This window comes from Triplophysa rosa, linkage group LG16, assembly GCF_024868665.1.
Source record: "Triplophysa rosa linkage group LG16, Trosa_1v2, whole genome shotgun sequence".
NCBI lineage: Eukaryota > Metazoa > Chordata > Actinopteri > Cypriniformes > Nemacheilidae > Triplophysa > Triplophysa rosa.
The window spans coordinates 17819032-17841734 of NC_079905.1; the positions used below are offsets into that span (position 1 = coordinate 17819032).

The following is a 22703-nucleotide window of genomic DNA, read 5'->3' on the forward strand; positions in this document are numbered from 1 at the left end:
CTGAGACAAACCAGACCGTTACTGAAGTGCACAGAACAACCCCTTGCAAGTCTCTAACTTTAGGTCCTGTGAGATGGTGGGGCTTTCCTGATTTCACCAAGAGAGAGATGTTGACCCTGGGACAACATTTCAATCAACCAATCAGATTTGAGGGATTAGTTACACTTCATGTTAAGATTAAGCTAACCAAGGCTTTGTGCCTCTGCACCCTTATTATTCATCTATCATTTCACTCTGGTTTAAGGGATATGGTTATGGTTATAGAGTTAGGAGTGGGTGTAGACTTTTTTTTACAAAAGTGTTGTCAACAATGTTGCCATAACAACATCTCTTACTTGGCAAAATCTGCTCAAGCGAGATGGTGGAACCCAGTGACCTGAAGGACTCCACAGCAAAACAATTACAAAATATAGTATGTTTTGGGCCATATTCGATTTAAATTGAATCTTTTAAAAAGGATAAGATATGCTCTGTCTCTACTTCTTCTCACTGGAAGTTGCTATCTCTGTGAGCTCTTGCTCTTCTCCCCTGGCCTGTTTTCCTTCAGCTCTGCTCTTGAGTTCTGCCCTTACTTCATTCTCTTCCTTTTTACTTGAGCTTTGGGGTTCAGGCCACTAGGCCATGCTTCCAGACTCTCCTCTTTCTTCTTCTAGACTTTATTTGGACTTACATCCAATTTTTCACATTTCACTTATTTAAATGATTTTAAATGATTCATTGGTTAATTTTAATATGAAATCACAATTATTTTATCTGTTAAACTAAAAAAAACAACAACAACAATCCGAATCTGTGAGCGGCGGCAGGCAACCCCCTTGGCCTACTGTATATATATATATATATATATATATATACATATATATATATAGGCCTACAGTAGCATATATTTGCAATCTCAGTATTGTAGTACATTATAAAACAGCATGCAATAACAACATTTTGAGTGTAAATTATCATATTTACTAAATGAATGCCACATTATTGGAATAGTTAAAGCCCTCTCTACCCTACCAGATAAACTATGTATTATTTATTACCTGTGTGGTGTCTTTTACCACTTTCGAAATGTTTTCTTTATTTGTGCTGAAAACAAACGCCTTTCCACTCTGATTAGTAATGGGAAAAGGAGAAGAACACGTTTGGCAATAGGTGGATTTGAACTCCCTTCGATTGGAGCCAAAGCTTTACTTTGGTATGGAGTTACTACCCCTATGCTTCTGGAGCTGTTTTTACCGGGAGTTGTACAGAGAGCAGCGCATTTTCTCCGTTGTCTGCTTTATTGTTAACCGGTGGAACAGCCTAGGCCTATATATGCTTGATTTTCTTATCAAGAACGTGTAAAACAAAATACTCATACAGTATACCACAGACTCATGGCCGTAGCCAAGGTTTTAAAATTAGTGAACCCAATATTAACAATAAATGCTATAAATTATTCACCGTGAATAAATTTAATGATTAATAAAGTTAACAAATTATAAAATTATTTTGTTAAGGGTAGATTAGGCTCCGCGACGAGCGAGCTTTGAACCTGCGTTGGTCCAGACAGTCATGCGGCGTCTTTAACCCCTAGGCCATTGAAACTGCAATGTTTCTGCTAAAACAACCACTCACAAGACCCGAGCGATAAACATAGATAAGATTATTAAATATCTATATCTAATAGCTTGTTGAGGACTTTCACTGGTCATCAAGCACAAATAGATTAGTGGATCTTTCGCATCTTACATGCATTGTCATGGCAAAGAGTCTAGAAATGGAAGGCAAACCCCTAGGCCTACAGTAATGGTTTAACCCTACCGCTCAGCAGCCAATAGGAACTCATCACGCTTACACGTTCAAACTGGTCAAGTGGCCGGATGGCTCAAAAACACGCGAAATTGACATCTGACGTCACGCGTCGAGAACGCGTTGTTTGCGCGTAGATTACGTGTTGTTTGCGCGTAGAATACGTGTTGTTTGCGCGTAGAATACGCGTCGATTTTTCACGCGTAAACTACACGTACTCTACGCGCAAACAACACGTACATTACGCGTTGTTGACGTGTTAAAATTACTTTTCAGAAGATCGCATGACATTACCTTCTTCTGCGTTGCTGCCACCTCTCCCATGCAGAGACTGGCACTGTACCTGTTACGACCCCCATAAGTCTAGGGTTCAAAAGGAGGCACGTAACAGAATAAAAATGGTGTTGTGTGTGTGTCAGCTGCAAGACTGAAGATCACTCAATTAAAAAAAAGATCTAAAAAAAACCTCAAATGTCAAAGGAAGCAAAATAGTTATTTTATTAACAAAATTGTTGAAGGGTTTCAAGCTTCAAGAGGGGGGTTAAGCCAAAATAATAAACAAAAGACACTCTACCTAGTAGGGAAAGTAACTAACTAGACTAACACAATAAAAAAGAACCAAAATACAGCAAAATACCCTACCTTCCTTACTAACAGGAGAAAACAAGAACAAAAGAAAATAAATTGGCACCCACCTCTCTACTAACCTTTTAACTTATGTGTTAACAAAAATGGATCAGTTTAGCAATGAATACAATAACAAACACAAGTAAATAAACTTTAGGGATATGGGCATTTTTCTATAATTTCATATTCGAATATTTGAGCTAATAAAAAAACGAATATTCGTTTATTTAAATTAAATGAATAAAGAAGTAATTTTTTACATGTTTCATAACGCACTAATATTATATCCTGCATATAGGTTTTTTAATGTTGAAAAGATTAGCAACGTTTGAATTTTTTTTTTTAATATATAAAAACTGCAATTTAAACATGCGCAAATCATACAAAACCAGACATACAAAACTAAACGATATATGGTTATCTTGTTTATTTTGTTTTACATGTTCTTGATAAGAAAAACAAACATATAGGTCTATTTTATTCTGTGAAAGTCTGTTCAACAAGTCGACGGTTAACAAGCCGACAGCGGAGAAAACGCGCTGCTCGTCTCTATAACTCCCGGTAACAAAACCCAGATCTGTCAAGAATATCTGGCTTTATTGTTTATAATGTTAATAATAAATAAAGTAAACAGCCTTACCTCCATGCCGACTGTTAATTGATCCTAAAAACAAACACGGAGCCATTGTAGTGCTTGTTTATTACGTGACTGTCATCTGAGGAAAAATTACTAATCATGTTGATCACCACGGCATATAAATATTGTTTATATAATATTGTGTCTGTCTTGTTTAGCTTTGCATTGCATTTGCATCAATAAATAAAATCAACTAAGGTAGCCTAACTATGGAATTGCAGCGCGTTTTAAAACAAACAAACAAAAAACCATCCGTGCGAATTTATTTTCAGGCAAATGGTAAAAGGTACCAGTCTTATGCTAAGGCCAAACTTATTAACATTAGTTGCAGTGAAATGTACATTTTAATGTTTCAAGTTGTTGAAATCAGAATTAGTTAGCCTAATATATTTCTAACAACCGCTCTGAACAAGTTATGGAAATAAATAAATGAATCATTTAATATTACGTTGGTATTCTTATTCCAACTCATATTTAAGTAACAATAACACAGTAGTGCTCTGAATAATCTTGCTGTAAGCAATTACATAATTCCCTAGGAATGCAACGCTACAGCATGGACAATGATGTACGTTTTCAGTGATTATATCGGAAAACTCAGCAGCAATAATCGATCGCATCAGAACCATATAAACATCAGAAAGCAGCAATAACATGCACAACATATAATAATGAGATATAAAATGGTTCTGGACTTAAATGTATTGCACAAACACATTACACAAAGCATAACAAACAGCATAAACTAAGATTGACAGCTGATCCTTGCCAGTGCGCAACACAATTAACAGAATGTCAAGGAAACAACACATAAACATTAGTTCCTAGGACAGACGCAGACGTCACGTTCATTGAGAGGATTGAGTGAAGTTAAAGTTAACGAAGTAGACGCTTGACACTCTGCATTAAGCCGTGTAGAGTAGCGTGTTACAATACGTGTTAGCAAAAATGAAAACAAATAACTTCACTGCTACACGTGAATGACGCGTGACGTCTGCATAGACGCTTCACGGCCACACGTGATTTACGTGACGTCTGCGTTACGTCAACGTCTCGTCTGCGTCTTGAATTCAATGCAATAAATAGCAGAATACAAAAACAGTTAAGACGTGGAGTGAGACGTTCAGTGAGACGAGTGTGTGCTGCAAAGTCATTTTTTAGGACCGTATGGAACGCCATATTTTAGGACCGTATGGAACGCCATATTTGATTGGTCCTCTGGAACGCCATACAGTTGCTCTCCACCGACTGCGCTGATGAAAAGCACGATGGGAAACAACTTGCTGACGACACAGCTTAATACTCATTGGGCGAGGATGTCAGCTGATATCTTTTTTCTTAAGTGTTCCATTAATAAGTCCATTAACTGAAATGGGTTTTGAGATTTATATGTGGAAAAAACACACCTATGTGAAATATATAGTCCTCATATCCACCTTGATGTGAAAGCAGTGGCAATTCAATTGCATAGATTTCATCTGCGATAAAAAGCGCTTTTTATTAAAGTATAACAAAAACATTACAAAACAAGATGGTATACAGTTTACATTCAAAAACAGACGAGAAAAAATAATAAAAGATAATACAAACCAAACAACAAATACAAAAAAGAAAGAAGAAAAAATCTAAATGTTCAATCCATACATATTAATAAATTCAAAACAAGAAATATAATTTAGTCTAACAAAATTCCAGCTTTTTATTATTTGCTTTTGACAGCATTTTTAAATATTGTCCCAAATAATTTTTAAATACTACAAACAATTTAAAAAAATACATTTGGGAATTAAACTCTTAGCTAACAAAAGTAAGTTATTAATATTAAAAAAAAGTTTGACCTCCTTTTTCAGTTTCCATATTACATTTTTTATAAACGACATGTTAAATTCACAACATTTTACTCATTTAACCACAATTATTGCACTTTGTCTAGGAATTAAAGAAAAATATGCTCTGAAAAAATAGGGTCTGTGTTTTCTGGAAATGAGTTACAGAATTTACACAATATAGGAACTCCACAGAAGGATAAATATCACATACAATTTTGAAATGTATTTTTTGGGGGTAAATTGGAAACTTGAAATAGGAGGTTAAGCATTCGTTTGTCAAAGAACATGTCTAAATTCTTTCGTACAGCCTTGACATGGTTGAGAGCAGGGGCGTAGCAAGCTTTTCAAATGTGCGGGGGATGGATGTGGTTTGTTTGTTAACAACAATAAAACGATGAATACAATGACAGAAGGATACAAAAGGTATAACATACAAGATATAAAAAGCTTCCCATTTAAATGAGTGATACTAGAAAAGTATAAAACACACTCGGTGGTAAGCTTGATAGTGACATGGGTCTGACAGGACTGTGACTGAGACTGCTAAATTTAGCTTACTTGTCCCTTGAAAAGGGGAGATATATAAAAAAAAACGCCCACACAAAGCTTTTTCTCTGGTGGTATAAATAATGTAACAATTTACTGTTTTTAAACATTAAAATAATATACACTTTTCTTTCATAGTTCTTCAACAGGTATGCAAACAATGACATCATTTCTCACTTTTTTCTCCTCAACAGGTACAATCAAACACAACAGGTAAGTATCCACAAATGTATTCAGCTAATCAACAAACAATGCTCAAAATATCAAAATCAATTGCACTGGCAATAAACCCATAAATACACTGCTTAACAATGACAATTTGTCCCTCCTCCTCGTAAATTCCCTGCCTTCTTCATCACAGTTACTTTATACATTGCATGCCACATACATAACCGAATTTAGCTAGCTGCTGAACAATATCCCAATTAGCAATTAGCATTAGTCTAAAAAACGAAATATAATACAGAAAACACTCGACATGTCAACAAAACATAAACAGAACATCTTCCCAAACACATATCAAGCTTATTTAAAGGCGCAGTTCTTGAAAATCAGCAGCCACTAGCGTTGTATTATAGTTTTGCAACGAATCTCTGAGTCATTTGCTCACCCCTCCCTTTCGAATTACGACGGTGGCCGCAACAGTAAAAAAAGATGTCGTCTACTGAGACAGCGGATAGCAGTGATACAAGCAACGATGTTTCTTTGCAAAGGTAAGCCAATATATTAACGTAATTAATCATTTAACATGTATTCTGTTGCGAAAGTTACTGTTACAATTCTATAATTAGATATATTTCGTGCGTGCTATCTACACGCTGAGAGTAATGAAGTAACTAAAGTTAACTAATCGTAAATAGCAACGCTGTTCGAAGCATTTGATCTGACAACGACATAGGCAGTTAAGTGTAAGTTAGTAGACGTTTGTCTCCCCCTTTGTAAAGTCAGGAACAACCGGAGTACGTACCGCAGGGATGGAAAAACATTATTATTCGGAGGTTATATGGCCATTTGTATAAAATGCTAACGTTACCGTTTCAACAAAACAGTTGTTTGGTAAACATTGAAAAAGTTAAAACATTGAAAATGTTGAATTATCTTACCAGTCTAGCAGAAAACAGGCAACTTCGGCGTCGCCTTGAAAACATTTGTCTTTCAACAGTGCCTTCCATCTGGTAATAGATACAGCGATGTTTATCCTGGATTTCTGCCGCCGTTTGTCTCTAATTCGTCTGGCAGCATCACGTTTGCGCTTCTTTGACGACGGAGATTCACGCTCTGTCGGCTCTTGTGCACAATACGCATGGTCCTCCATTTTATCAAAACTTCTAAGACAGAACAATCAANGATTCACGCTCTGTCGGCTCTTGTGCACAATACGCATGGTCCTCCATTTTATCAAAACTTCTAAGACAGAACAATCAATTGCTTCAGCTAGACGACGACTCCTCCTCCGTCTCTCTGTACTCAGAGGCGTATTAAGACCTCATGGTGCCCCAGGGCAACAGCCGCAGAGGTGCCCCTCATTAATCCACCTACCCACACGCATGAATCCACTCATTAAAAGATTTATATATTAAAAGATTTTATAAGAATGAAACTCAATTTACAATATACTATTTTACAAGAATTACACATTGACATGACACTTTTGTAGAATAGAACACAAAAAACAACTCTTTTCCATTAAGTATTTTTAACAATTAGGCCTACTGTAGTTAAGGGGCACCTGCTTTCTGTTGTAATGTTACATTTCAGGTTTTGATGTAGTGAAAAAAAATCACTAAAATTTTTTTAACAGGTGTAAATGTTGTGCGTGCCACAAAGTGGGGGTACAGGGACACACACGCACACATATAGTTTGCATGTATGTATTCACATTAGGGGGACAATGGAACAATGTACAGATTTTCAGGACATTGGGACTTTAATTCACCAAAGTGGCATTCACCAGATTACAATGTATAGCAAGGTTATTCAAATAACATGAAACGTTATTGTTACTATTTTAACTGCTATACAGCTATTCAAACGCTCTATTTAAGCACAGTATGTGTATATTCTTCTTACTAAACGATCACATAAGTACTAAGATAAAAGTGTACTCCACTAAAAAGGACACATATGAATTGATTGCTATGGTGATGACACCGTTCTTCACTTTCACTTTAAAACCCAGGTTTGGACCTTAAATAGTGGCCTTACCTCCACGTACTATTAGCATACATTATCGGCACTATAACATCTTATTTCTGACGCATGCCATGTATATATATCTTTATTAATCAGTGCTAATCCCCGCATTTTTAGTCTCCGCTACAACAATGCGCTCTGCATCGTTCCCGCTTCCAACTGTTTGAAGATTAAAGTGTACACGAAGGACAACTCGCCTCATAACACTCGCTTGTGATTGGCTGAATGTTAATTCACTCAAATCTATGTAACTAACCAGATAACATGGGCGGGAATGTTGGCGGAGGTGTGTCGAAAAAGTTCGGAGGACAGAACCATTTTTATCTGAAAATGGGGGTATTCCCGCACATGGTGCCACGCCTATTTAGCGCAGATGCGTGACTTAAGTCGTAAAAAACAAGTGCTTATGTACATTTATAAAAAAAATATTTTGTATTGCGGGTTTATTTGGTCCCCCTAAAATCTTGGTGCCCCTGGGCACTCGCCCAATTGCCCATATGGTTAATCCGCCTCTGTCTGTACTACGATTTACTACTTTGTGCGTCTTCAACTCAGTGATGACGCAAGCTGCGTCTAAAAACACACACGAAGACCAACATATACAAAACGCGCTCTGTAGAGCTGTTTGTCCGTTAGAGCTTACTGTACAAAACATGGATGCGCAACATAACAAATTCCATGTAGATAGGCCCGCTCCCTATGTAGATACAACTGGTTTATTCTAAAGTAATAAAAACATAACTTTTCATTACGTAAGGTTTTTATACACATCTAAAGACACAGTTTTGTATGTTATATTGCATTTCTGTTAATAGATCATACAAAACATCCCGCACTGTACCTTTAAAAACCTTGAAAGCATAAACACTCATTCAAAGTACCTGGAAAAGAGAGATGTAAATAACCATAACCATAAGTTCCCGCCTCCTCAGCACGAGCTGACCGATAAATCTACTCGATCTGACTCGATTCCGTTGTGTTGTGACTCGATTCCGTTGTGTTGTGACTCGATTCCGTTGTGTTGTGGCTTGATTGCGTTGTGAATGTGCTTTTTAAATTTCGTTGTCATGTGCACTAGTGGTCCACCGTACTAATGAGACCAGCGGAGACACACCATTTACATTCGCCAGACTTTAATAAAGAAATAAGCCCCAAGAAGCAGTGGGTTACAGTGCATTTTATAACAGCTAAGGGCGTTGTGGCACGACGCGAGTGGCCGCATTACCACCTCGGGGTGTGCATTAACTTTCGATAATTGAACGGCCCGTCGTCAATTATTCCTTACATAACGTGCGGAAATTTCGGCCTCATGTCCAATGGCCTATTCCTGTCAAGAGATGGCGACAGAGCGCAGTTGTCTGAAGCAAAACATCCAGTGACTGAACTTATTAACAGAAAAAGGGTAACATATTACTAACACTTTTTAAAAGATTTGAACAGGATCCTAAAATGAAGACCTTTATGTTATATTTGAACAATTAAGATAAATAATTAGGCTACAATTTTATAGTTAGTTGGTATAATTAAGCATATGGTCTCATGTATTCTAGATGCAAAAAAGCATTTTAGTATTCTGGTGACTGATACTGCATGAAAATGCACATTTTAAAAACTTGACTCATCTCAGGCCAAGAAACAAAGCCAGAAACAAGGCTGTGCCATTAGAAAACAGGTTAAATACCAGCACAATACTGAACAATGAATTTATGTTTACCAGCTTTTGCTGTGTAATATTTTACATTATAATGCTGTTTTAAAAATACTGCTTTTATTAATAAAACAGGTAAACCTATTAATGTTAAAAGTCATGTAAATAAATACCATTATTACAACTGCATTGTTTAAAGGTCACTGTGCAGATTTATTTTTATAAAAGAGATTGTCTCACAATAGTCTTTTTGGCCTTTTTCATATATAACATAAATGTGATTGTCGGTTCCATTGTCTTTATTTGATGCTATACAGGAGTATCCACTTGGCCCATCCCAGATCTTCAGAGTATTATTCAACCATGATTTACCATGATCCAGAGACCAGCGAAGGGTGAGGTTAACTCCTGGAGAAAGTGATTTGACTGAATTAATATCATGGCATTTAAATTGATATCTATCATCAAAATACTACACACCTACACTCACTGGCCACTTTATTAAGTACACCTGTTCAATTGCGTGTTAACACAAATGCATTTAGGCATCTTGTGATGAAGATGACTCGCTAAAGTTCAAAGCCAGCATCAAAATGGGGATGAAAGGGGATCTAAAGCCAGCAGCAGTCAGTTATATACAATATAATATGCATGACACCGATGGCAATCCCCGTACAATAAAAATCAGCAAAAACACAGCAATTATACTTTGGACCTGCAATAAAGTTAAAATGCATGATTACACCCATTCAAGTTTTTCTTACTGTCATGTGAATTGGCAGGATTGGTGAAGTACAGGACTGCATCTTTCTGTAAAGCTCCAGCTGCAACTGCAGAATCCACCAGTGCTGTATCAAACACCAGCTGCTCCACCGGCAGAGACTCTCCTCCATCCAGACTGAGCACAACTATACGACAGCGGCAGTGATAGTGGTTCTGGTTACGCACACTTACGTATATACTTCCATCATCTAGTTCGACTGGCTTAAAGAAAGAAAGAGCAGAAGTACTTCAAAAATGAATCTGAAAATGACTGCGGTTGAGTAGAAATAGGAACAAAATGTAACTACAAGTGATAAAGAAAGCAGAACATTGTCTTAGCAAAATCGCCCGGTCACACTTTATATAAGGTGGCCTTAACTAAATGTTCTAAATTCTAAGATATACTACAAACTACATGTTGTTCTGGAAATTTCCCACAATGCAATGCAAAACATCAACATGCATGCACATAATAAGTAACTTGTATTGAATGGGCAAGTTAATTTTCCTTTGTCAGGCCTTTACCTGACATTCATCTGGATTAAAATCTAGATCTTGCTTGTTTTGGTTGTAAGGGATGCTTTTCAGCGCAGCTCCATTCCTCCAAGTACGGCCATGATCATCGCTCAGGATGCAGAAGACCCCGTCACCAGCTAGAGTACCATGACCACATACTACCAGACGACCAACAGCAGGGGGGTGACGCTTCTGTAGACACCATCATTGAGAAACAGACATTAAAGGAAAAGATTACACAAAAATAAAGAATCTGTGGTTTTCTATTCACATGTTGTGTAAAATCTGTGTGATTTTTTTTCATCGTCTGTGGATCACAAAATCACTGTCTCTTCTAAGGTGTGCAAGAAAATTACAGCAATTCCAACATTATGGATGTGACATTTTCAGTCAAATCTTGAAATATAAGTTCTCAGTGAATGTATTTATTACCAATATATTTATATTTCACTAAACCCCTGATGATAGAGTCAAAACATAAGAAAAATATGTATCAGTCATATGCACAAGTTTTTTAAATTATGCGTTATGGATGTGACAAAAAAGGAAGCACGTTTTTGAGAGACAACATACTTTGTAGGATTTCTGTTAATTAAAATGTACAAACCAGGAGCAATAATACCCAACAAATGGAGAAGGGATGGCTCTTCATAGATCACAAAATAGTTATTTTATTTTAATATCATGTGTCCATTCATGAATATGGACCGTTATGGATGTGACAATTCACTTACAAACTTTTAAAAACACACACAAACAAAACTTTAAGGCTTCACGTGGGTATTTAAACTACCAAATGTTGACATCTGACCTACCAGTATGGTGTAAAAACAGTTGAGTTCATCATATTGACATTTGCATGGAACTGCCCACCTGTATTCCAAAACCAGGACCAGGGATGAAGCTCTTGATCCCCAGCTGTGGATTGAGGTTTCGCGGGGCGCTCCAGGTCAGACCGTCGTCCAGGCTTTCTGTCATCATGGTCTGAGGGGGGCTGCAGTGATAGCGGTAAAAGCACAGAGAGTAAATGAGTATCACAGCTCCAGTCTCTTCATCCACTACAACTGAACCCAGATTCACCCCATCAGTCTGTGAGCCATCGTCTACTATGAAGGATGTTGGTGACCAGGTTGCTCCTAAACGTAACAAAAAGTTTTATATTAAAACTGTGTTACACAATATTTGCTTTCAACAAAATAAGTGAATAGATATCATTTTTGAGAATATGGCGAAGACCAAATTACTTTGTTTCAGCATCTTACACTGCTTATAATATGTACATAATGTTAATAAGATAATATGTTCGTAATATACATTGAATCTGTATTAATATAACTATTGATATAAGATTTATTGACAATGTTTTAATAACACAGAAAACATTGGTATGGTGAAAACTAAGAACCTCTGTCTGTAGAGTGGCGCAGAGCTATGAATTTGGCCTCCATGTCTGTAGAAGATGTCTTCCGAGCCTCTGCAAAAGCCAGTAAATGTCCCTGAGGAGTGAAGGTGAGCAAGGGAATCCTGTATGTGTGAACTTCTCCTGCCCCACCGCCAATCCAGAGCATCTGCTCATCTACGATAACAGGGTCAATCTGTGAGCTCTGCGCAAACACACAAAGCTTCTTAAAATTAGTACAACTTAAAGTCCCAGTGAAATGCCTTTTTATCATGAAATATTGCAGCGTTTATTGTAAATAGTTTATCAATGTAGGTCATTCTCTTTTTAAAAATCGTGTGCCCTCATAATCTTTAGTTAAAATCTGAAAATGACGTTCCGTCCTGTAATACATCCAATCAAATCGCATTGAAACACGAAAGCCGCGCCCTCTATTTTTCTCCGTGGCTGCGTCCGAAATCGCATACTGTGACAGTACGTACTGAATTTGAATAAGCACCTACCTATCGGCCGTTAAAACAGTATGTTCTATATAGTATGAGTGGGAGTAGTATGAATACGTTTCGGACATATTGCGTCCTCCATGGTTTATGGTCATGTGACCCATGCTCTTTGACCTATGACGTATTAACAACAACCTAAACGTGAGCGTTGATAAAAACATAATTTAGTCACGAGAAATTCATTTATTGACACTTACATTGAAAACGGACGTCTGCATTAAAGTTTTCCGCTATATTTATTTGATTTACTTTTGAAATTTGACCGTTGCTCAGCTCCCGTGGCATCATGGGATAGATAAGCTCATGCCAGAGTTTGATAGATGTTCAGAAACAGAACGAATGCAGATGTTACTGGGGGAGAAGAGACACACATCAGCTGCTTCTACATTCATCTGTCAGCTGCACACCCTCAGAAACAATCTACTGCCTTAAACTGTTACAATCAATGCACATATACACTGTTTACTTTATTGCATTCTCATCTTTCTGCCTGAAATCTACATTTGATATAGATATTTTATTTCCATATTTAATTTGTTTACTTACATATACTTTATTTTATATTTCATTCTATATTTATCCCTTACTCAGCACCTTATTTTAATTTTACTCTAATGTTTGTACTTATTGTAAGCCTATGTCTTTTGTTATATGTTCAATGCTTTGGCAATATTGTAAGAACACGCAATCATGCCAATAAAGTACATTGAAATTGAAAAAATTGAAAATTGATAAGTGTCCATCAGATCCACACTCACGAATCTCGGCGGAAGTAGTAGAGCATCCAGGTATTTCTTGCCTACTGTTTTTTGCATACTGAGGTTTCGGACATACTATTCATGAGTCATAGGCCTACTCATTTTCGCCTGTCTGCGATGCGCCGCGTGAAGTCGACCACTTGTCCCACTGTTGTTATTTGGGACTGGAGCTGCCAGTTTTTATTGTTCTGTATTTCATATGTTTGTATTTCATATGTTGATATGCCACCCGAGCATTATGCAATAGATACTTATGTTTGCAATGCATTCATTTGTCATGACGTCATGAATGTATATTTATTAATTTGTTTACACTATACTTCATGTGCATAATGTGTTTTTAATATGCATATATGTTGTTATTTAATATTTCTCTATAATACAGAAGCTGTGTTGTTCAGCTTTACAGAGCCCAGAGACAACTAGATATAAATCTACAACAAAACATGGCTTATTACCTTAAGTAAGAAAATGCACTGCATTAAAAGTTTTTATTCTTGAATAGCTGGCATAATAGAAAATAAATAAGCAATAATATGAATAAGTAACTAATTAATAAATTAATTTAGAATTTTATCAAAACATATATTTAAAAATGTATCCGTCATGTTTACGTATATGTCTGACATCCAAGACACTCCTCGCATCCGTTCTGTGATTGGGCGTTAGCAAGAATTCCTGAGTAGAGGACTTCAGTGGAGTCTCCGTCAATGCGGGCTTCGCCGAAGACCGCATCGAGGGCACAAAGGAGGCGCTCGCGAGCAGACTTGTGAGCGCTTAAAAGACAAATGGGACACCCTACAGACTCGTAGACTTGGCGAGAACGCGCAATTTAATTCCACGAGACCGCAAGTGCGCCATTTGGGACAGGGCCAACAGACAACGCATGAAAGTACCCGGATGTGTTCTCGATATCAAGGATGCATCGAACGCAGCCTTGGTGCATACGGAATCCGCTTTAAGTCCCAGAAGTCACTGCGGTGCGTCCATCCAAGTTCGTTCTTCCAAGGCTGCATCGCAAGACCGGTCTCCACAAGAACACAAGTCCGTTCTTTGCGTTCGTGGAATTGAGAAACAGCCATGTTTACTTTTTCATGTGGGATATGAAACAAAGCTCTTAGGCTTTAAATTTTAAGAGTATTTGATCAGTGTAGAATGGAAGTGAAACAGGTTGTTTCTAACAGTTGTGTGATCTTAACTGTATTGAAGAAGAATATTGAAGATATTTATTGATTGAAGAGTAGATGTTTAGAGTAGAATGTTCAAAAGTGTGTGTATGCTATATGACATATTGAACTAATGGCAAATCAAAATGTGCAATAACATCCCATTTACTGTACCCAACAAAAGCAAATTGTCACTGACAGTTTCATACCTGCCAGTTTTAGTAACCCTAAGTACAAAAACACAAACACTGGTTTTACCTTTGGATTAAACGTGACAGCATCTAAGCCTCCCAGATCCACAAGCAGAACAACAAACACAGCTGTAAACTCAGTAAAGCCCATTTCTGCTGATATGTATCTAGTCCTCTTCATTTTAAAACACATAATCCCTCCATGTCAAAGAGAAACACTTTTGCTTTTAAACGGGCGAAACAGGTTCTTGTGTGCTGATCTACCTCGGCATGAAGTCAACTCACGTGAAAGACTGTCATGGAGAATCAAACAGCTGACGTATGACTGATAAAACAGGAAGTGCATGTTTATCAACACAAAAGAAAATAAAGATAATAGATTATAGAGAAATAAATGACTTAACTAATTATTTACTAATGCATTAAATGTATACAAAACCAAACACAAACACAAATAACACCTGAGATGTCCTGCTTATTTGAATAATTGTATTTTTTGATGTATTAAACAGCAGCTTTATTGTGTTCATAACTTCTAAAACATTTTATGCAGCCTTCAGAACAATACAGTTGTTGTTAAAACTGTGCTGACTTAACTTGTAACTTTATAACTCGTAAACTTTATAACCTTGGGCCCGTTTCAATAAGGAGGTTCAACCAACTCTAGGTTAAACCTTGAACTCAGACTTGGTTTACTTAGAAATGAGAAACTTTGAGTTTTTGGTTTCAGAACAGCTGATTTGAGTTAGTTCAATTTACTCTGAGTATCCTGGGGTAAGCGCGTGCACCACGACTATAAAAAGCCATCATCAATGGAGCTCCGATATTACGATTCACCATGGGAACGGCACCAAAAATAGGAACATGGGAGCAGAAAGCACTTGAGAGTGAGGCACACTTTCTGCTCTGCATACAGTGGATTTACTGATGTGCTGAAAATGACTTGTTTAAATTAATAAATAGATAAATGTAGCAATAAACAAATAAATGAATCATTAAATGAATGAAACAAAAGAAATATTTAAAAAAATCGTCTGTTCTCACTCTCCATGAGTGCTCTAGTTATGCAAAGAAGACGTCATGGTGTATAGGACACCTGTAGGGCGTCAGACACTCGTGCAATGTTAGACTGATCGCCGGTTCGAACCCTGCTCTGAGCAGATTTCAGTTAAAATGATTACATGTCAAAATTAAATGTTTATTATCTCTGCGTGTATGTCTGTATTTATTAATTTCTTTATTTATGCAATTTATTTATACACTTTTTTAAAGTAATTTCTCATCGTCCATAGAATATTATGCTCTGATGTAATACACGTACGGTGGCTGATGTTATTGATGTAAGGACGGATGAGACATATTTTGATATATCTAAATCACTGTAAAGAAAAATGCAGGGAAATAACAAAATTCCACTCTGGTCCTAAATTGCTCTGCTGAAATCAAAGAACATCCCAATGAATTAATGCAGCCTCTTCATGAATCCTCTATAAAAGCACATATGACATATTAATCACTGAGATGGTCTCTGTGTGATCAAAATGTGTGCCATGAATGACTGTATTAATGTCATTCATTAATGAGTTACACCACTTGCGCTTTAAAAGGGGGAGGAGATCGAAATAAACTCTGGGTTTACCAAAGAAAACCTGCTCCCGACCAGGTTAGGTTCACAGAGTAAGTTACTATGGTTACTGACTCTGAGTATAAGTTACCTCTCCTTTAGAAACGGGCTTGAGTTACCCCGCTTTCTCGGGTTTGACAAACCTCACATTCTGAAACAGAAAACCCAGAGTTTCCCTCATTTCAGGGTTGATATACTCAGAGTTTTCACTAAACCTCCTTTCTGAAACGGGCCCCTTATAAGCTATGTCAGTTGAGGCAATAAAAGAAGTGCACAAACAGGCACCTCTATGCGATCCGAAATTGTTTGATCCAATATCTTTAGAAGACAGGTTGGAAGTTGCTGAAACTTGCTTTTCTGTCATCTGTCATCATTTATTGAACTTTTTTCTCTTTTGATTTCTTTACATGATGCACATGAATCAGCATATCAGTCTCTTTATTGGTCACTGTACAGGTTAACTTTCACAAAGGAGATAGACTCTATAGATTCTTTGAGACCTTTCTCAAAGACAACGTAGATGTATTTTTGATCCTCAGTTCCATTGCCTTTGAGTGATGTCATACAGGAGTATCCACTAGGCCCGGGCCAAATTTTTAAAGTGTCTTTCACCCACGATTTACCACGATTTAGAGACCAACGAAGGGTGAGGTTCACTCCTGAAAAAACAGAAAATAGGCTAAGTGTTTGGTGTCTCAAGATTATTGCCATCCATATAATCATGTATAATAAGGTGTCTATGGACTATATGAAGAATTTGTTTCCAAAATGAGATAACTCTGTTTTTTTAAGTTTTCAAAAATCATGTTTTTTATTATGTTGTCATGTTTTGCTGTATTTTTTTTAGTTATTATGGCTTAAATCAAAACAAACCAACTGCAGTTTGATTTATATTAATTGGAATGCGCAATTAAAAAAAACATGCGTTTTGAAAAAACAGTGTTTAGTAAATAGTGTCATGTAAAATAATGTACAGGGAAATAAGTACACTTAGCAGCTGTCTTATTAACCCTTCAAGGCTGCTATTGTCTATGCAGGTGGATAGGTGTGGAAGCACTGTTCTATAGCTAAATGGAGGTTGGTGATATGACCAAGGTCTGATTATAAGATTTTTAGAAATATAAACTAATAAATTTTTTTCCAGCTAACAGTAGTTTGTGGATGAAAAACACATATAATATATAGATATAACCAAAACATTTGACTTTAGAGTGACAGCCGTAGAGTACTGTAAATATGAGATCCAGTATTGATCAGGGTTGATGTAGCAAATTTAGTAAAGTATTAGTATTATATAATTATAAAGTTCATGTATAAAGCTGTGGTATAGCTTTCGCATCCCATTTCTCATCACTGTTCTTAAAATCAAAAAGTAAAAAGTGAACTGAAAAACTGCTCTCCATTTGTTTTGCAGGATGTTGTGGGTAAGCCAGAAAAGCATGCGCATTTAAATATGCAATGCAAATTCAGACATGTAAGGATTTAAGATTACGTTTAAGCTTACTGAACACCAAGCAACCAAACACCTTTAGCAAAATCAGTGTAAAAATATTTGCACACCAAACTGAAAATTCAAGTCAATATTTTCAATGAATCAATATAGAGTTTTACAATCTTGTTTCTGGAGTACTGCAGCACTGCACACTTGTTTGCATGTTAACTTCATAGATCGGTTTAATTATAAATGGATCCAAAATAGTATGAGGGTAATGCGCAGTGATGAAGTTCTCCATCTGTAAGTCATCCCACTACATCAATTCCAGATCATTACTTGACCCCACATTATTTAAAGAGTTCTTATATCCTCACTGCTTTGAGCACTGGCAGGATTGGTGAAGTACAGCACTCCATCTTTCTGTAAGGCTCCTGCCGCAACCGCAGGATCCACCAATGTAGTATCAAACACCAGCTGCTCCACCGGCAGAGACTCTCCTCCATCCAGACTGTGTGCAACCATGCGACACCGGCAGTGATAGTTCATGTTGTTGCGTATATTGACCACTATGCTACCATCTTCCAGCTCCACCGGCTTTGAGGAAAGACAGGACACAGGTTTGAATGCTTTCCAAAAGTTCTGATTCACAACATTTGGTTGAAAACCTTACCTGACACTCATCCGGTTCAAAATCAAGGTTATTTTTGGGCTGGGTGTAGGGAATACTTTTGAGTTCAGCTCCATATCTCCATGTTTGTCCATGATCATCACTTAGAAGACAGAACACTCCATCTCCAGCGATGCTTCCATGTCCGCACACCACCAAACGCCCAACAGCAGGTGGATGACGCTTCTGTTAGCACCATAACATCAAAAGTATTGTCAGCTGGTCTTAAAAATAAAGGTGCTTAAAAGGTTCTTCACAGTGATCCCATAGAAGAACCATTTTTGGTTCCACAAAGAACCATTCAGTCAAAGAAACATCTCTTTCTTACTTTTTTATAATCTGAAGAACCTTTTTTCGCCACAAAGAACCTTTTGTGAAACAGATGTTAAAGGTTCTTTATGGAACCAAAAGGTTCTTCAATGTGAAGAACCTTTTAAGCACCTTTATTAAAAGTGCACTGTAAAAATGCTGGGTTGTTGATATTGGGGGAAACAACCTTTGGGTTAAATTAACCTAGAAAATGTCCAACCATGGGTTGAAACAACCATGAATTTTGGCTTGAACATCCATAGGTTAATTTAAACCCAATGGTTGAAACAACCCAGCATCAATAAACTGGTCACATGTTGTAGCTGTAAACATAAAATGACATGTGAAGCTTTAAGCCTGGCTCAGACTACAGGAGTTTTAAAATCCTGACAGATTTCAAATTCTGGCTGCAGCACACACATAAGGAGAATCTTAACAGATTCTCTTATTTAAAATCTTAAACCTGGCTCAGACTACAGGAGTTTTAAAATCCGGAAAGATTAAAAATTCTGGTTGCAGCACACATATAAGGAGAATCTTGACAGATTCTCTTATTTAAAATCTTAAACAAGCTCATCAGTGTACAACTAAATTACACATATTTTACATATCCATAGGATATGCAGTTTTGTAAAAGGAGCTAATAGTAAACGTTTTAATGGGTTTACTATTTTTAGATGTTGACATCACATCTACATTTGAATCTCTTTTTCAAGCACTACAAAAATAGGTCTGCCCTTTGTAAACTTGCATTTATGAATGTGAAATGTCCAGATAAGAAAACGTTGGGGCGTAAAGTTGTGTTTATAAATAAGACTAAAGGTAGCAAGTGCAAAAATAAAAATTTAGAAAGTTTGATTGGAAGTTTTTTTATTTAATAATTGCACATCAAAAGACATCCTAAAACACCCAAACTACAGGATAATATTAAGATTATCATACCAGAGGACGCCTCTTAAATCATCTCACTGGGAAACAGAAGTAAACAAAGGGACATCGCAAAGTTAATTTCACGTGATCTCACCTGGCAACGGTTGTGTAACGTCTCTGTCGCTCTCTGAATGATTCTCTGTCTGTCTGTCCAAAGCCGCGGGAACGTATTTTGAGCAGGGGGTGCTATAATGCTTTTTGCTAGGGCTGAAGTTATGACTGTGCTTTGGGCGAGCCGCTTAAGTTTAATGTTAATAAATAACGGAAGAAAAAAAATAGTCGCTGCCGAGAATAAAGATGAATGCCAATGTGATTATAAGATACAGCATAAAAACAAACACATAAACGCATGTTATCTGTATGCCTATAGCCAAATAACAATCTGTTGAACGAAACTACAATCTGCGCGTTAGCAGTTAACTTACCCGGTACATTTAAAACCGACGCGACTTCTCCCCAGCTCTTTTCCTTATCTGTGCGGTTGTGGTATGTTTTGGAGGATACATTATATAGACAATCATGCTGTTGCCACAAGTTGTTCTTCCATCTCCGCTGTCCAACGTACCCTTGCAGGAGCTTTCGCGGTCGACATTTTTAAAGGTCTGTCAGTCACCTTGCAGATGTGCCTCTCATTGGCTGTTGCGAAAGTACCAACGTCATCACCCCGGTTTAAAATCCTAAATATCAAACATGTTTGATATGATCGGGGCGGCCCCGATTTCTCTCGGAGCAGATCGGGAGGTGTAAGATTCGATCTGTGAACGCCTCACATTACGTGATAATCTGGGCCGAATCTCGGACCCGATCGAGGTTCTGGACCCGATTTTTTCAAAGATTCTCGGGAGGGGAAATCGGGGTAAATTCTGGCCGAGAATCCTGTAATCTGAGCCAGGCTTAAGATGGCAAGAGACAACGCAAAGAACACCCTAAAAGAGGATCGAAAAGCAGACTAAATGAAATACCTGTATACCAAAACCAGGCCCCGGAGCAAAACTCTTGACCCCCAGTTGAGAGTTAAGGCTTCTTGGAGGACTCCAGGTGAGACCGTCATCTAGGCTTTCTATCAACATTGTGAAAGAGGTCTTGCATTGATAATGGTGGAAACATAGAGAGTAGATGATGATCACAGCACCAGTCTCCTCATCCACAACAACTGAACCCAGATTCAGCCCATCTGCTAGACTTCCATCATCCACTATGAATGAGGTGGGAGACCAGGTGTTTCCTGACAGCGTTAAAGAGGAAGTGATTGTTAAAGAAGAAAAGGAAAATTTAGAAAACAAAGAGATCAATTCATTGCACACCTCTATCTGTGGAACGTCTTAAGGCTATGAACTTGGCTCCGATATCTTTGGCGGACTTCTTCCGAGCCTCAGAAAAAGCCAGCAGACTTCCTTGAGGAGTGAAGGTGATAAGTGGAATCCTGTAGGTGTGGACTTCTTCAGTTTGACCCCCCACCCAGAGCAACTGCTCATCAGCAACAACGGGTTTGATCTGAATAGTATATGTGATAAGGAAACACATAAAATAACTGCTTATAAAGAAACAGGGGGAATCCGCTGTGTTACATTGACAGAGTATTCAGAGAACACCCTTAAAAAAGTTGCTTCAAAGATTCTTCGATGCCGTAGAAGAACCTTTTGGTTCCACAAAGAACCTTTAACATTTTAACATTATAAAAAAGTTAGAAAGAGATACCTTTGACTGAATGGTTCTTTGTGGAACCAAAAATGGTTCTTCTTATGGCATCGCTGTGAAGAACCTTTCAAGCACCTTTATTTTTAAGAGTGAAGAACTGGAAATGTTCATCGGTTCGTCCACTGCCCAACACCCAAAAATCATCCAAAAATGGTTGAACGTTGTCTTAATGTGTATGGTATGTTATGCTGGTTGAATTGTATTTACTTGCTTACCCAACAGCAGTTACAATACAGTATATATACTGTATATCTATAAATATGACTAGTTCGGTTCCAAAATGAGATGAAATCATGTTTTTTATTATGTTATCATGTTTTTATTGTGTTCTATTATGTTAGTTAGCTGTATTTTTTTAGTTATTATGGCTTAAATCAAAACAAACCAACTGCAGTTTGATTGATATTAATTGGAATGCACAATAAAGAAACATGATTTTTGAGTTATCTCATTTTGGAAATAAACTCTTCATATATACATATATATATATATATGAAAGTGATGTGATGTGAGGCCAAGTATGGTGTTCCATACTCGGAATTTGTGCTCTGCATTTAACCCATCTAAGTGCACACACACAACAGTGAGTAACACACACACCATAAACACACACCCAGAGCAGTGAGCAGCCATTGCTGTGGCACCCGGGGAAGATAATATAATATAATAATAGATGTAATTTTATGTTGGATCACAGAATTGACTAAATCAAGATATTTGAACCACAATACCAAACCACTGCTGTAGAAAACTAGCATTTATGCAACTTGTTGACTCTTTTAATGATAACAATCGTAAGTAACAATAAAACCATATTACCTTTGCGCTACTTGCACACGAACAGGTGAACAACAGAAGCAAAATGTGAAAAAGACTCCAAAGATCCATAACCGCACCTTCTTTAGTCATATGCACAAACCATCTGACTTTCTATAGCTGAGACGCAGTCAGATAACAGCTGAGAAACAAAAGGAATAACTGGTTTTACCAACCAGTATTGTGGTATTTATAAGGAAGTGAAGATTGCCTCACATGGACGATCAATCGTTGTTGTCTTGAATAAATATGAGACCACGTGAATTCCTACATGTAATCACAGATTTGTGTTTAAAAGTGTTACCTTACGACAATACAAATGACATATTATTATTAGTTTTCCACATAACACTTTATTAAAGGAACAGTTGACCCAAAAATGAAAATGTTGTCATCATTTACACACCCTCGAGTTGTTCCAAATCTGTATACATTTCTTAGTTCTGATGAACAGAGAAAGATATTTGGAAGAATGCTTGTTACCAAACAGCTCTTGGCCCCCATTGACTACCATAGTAGGAATTGTTGTTGTACTGTTGAACCAAAAAGATGATATTTTGAAAAATGTAAGAAAGCAAACAGTTCTGGGGCACGTTTGACTACCATTGTAATTTTTCTACTATATGGTAGTCAGTGGTGCCAAGCTGTTCAATAAAAGTAT

The 22703-nt window shown here is 37.2% G+C and overlaps 2 protein-coding genes across 3 annotated transcripts; both read right to left on the minus strand.

Annotated features, from left to right (window-relative positions):
• Positions 1–8785: 8785 nt before the first annotated feature.
• LOC130567141 (sialidase-1-like) lies at positions 8786–14850 on the minus strand. 2 transcript variants are annotated; one of them, XM_057355077.1, is made up of 6 exons: positions 14631–14850; positions 11952–12168; positions 11420–11682; positions 10556–10738; positions 10033–10252; positions 8786–9676 (listed from the first exon to the last, which is right to left on the minus strand). In XM_057355077.1, the coding sequence occupies exons 1-6, from the start codon at positions 14754–14756 to the stop codon at positions 9462–9464; spliced, it is 1224 nt and encodes a 407-aa protein (XP_057211060.1). In that variant the 5' UTR covers positions 14757–14850; the 3' UTR covers positions 8786–9461. The 2 variants fall into 2 exon arrangements, with proteins under 2 accessions (XP_057211060.1, XP_057211061.1); XM_057355078.1 differs by having other exon boundaries at positions 8790–9676; positions 11952–12150.
• Positions 14851–15039: 189 nt separating this feature from the next.
• Positions 15040–22190, minus strand: LOC130567049 (sialidase-1-like). The gene is made up of 6 exons (XM_057354941.1): positions 22046–22190; positions 20833–21022; positions 20491–20753; positions 18293–18475; positions 17997–18216; positions 15040–16846 (listed from the first exon to the last, which is right to left on the minus strand). The coding sequence occupies exons 1-6, from the start codon at positions 22133–22135 to the stop codon at positions 16626–16628; spliced, it is 1167 nt and encodes a 388-aa protein (XP_057210924.1). The 5' UTR covers positions 22136–22190; the 3' UTR covers positions 15040–16625.
• Positions 22191–22703: the final 513 nt, after the last annotated feature.

Coding starts and splice junctions, on each gene's coding strand:
- LOC130567141 (XM_057355077.1), bottom strand. CDS start 14,756: ATGTGTTTTAAAATGAAGAGGACTAGATACATATCAGCAGAAATGGGC. Junction 11,683..11,951: donor GCGCCACTCTACAGACAGAG/GTTCTTAGTTTT, acceptor TGTTACGTTTAG/GAGCAACCTGGTCACCAACA. Junction 10,253..10,555: donor TTAATCCAGATGAATGTCAG/GTAAAGGCCTGA, acceptor TCTTTCTTTAAG/CCAGTCGAACTAGATGATGG.
- LOC130567049 (XM_057354941.1), bottom strand. CDS start 22,135: ATGACTAAAGAAGGTGCGGTTATGGATCTTTGGAGTCTTTTTCACATT. Junction 18,476..20,490: donor GGCCTGGTTTTGGTATACAG/GTATTTCATTTA, acceptor TGGTGCTAACAG/AAGCGTCATCCACCTGCTGT. Junction 18,217..18,292: donor TTGAACCGGATGAGTGTCAG/GTAAGGTTTTCA, acceptor CTTTCCTCAAAG/CCGGTGGAGCTGGAAGATGG.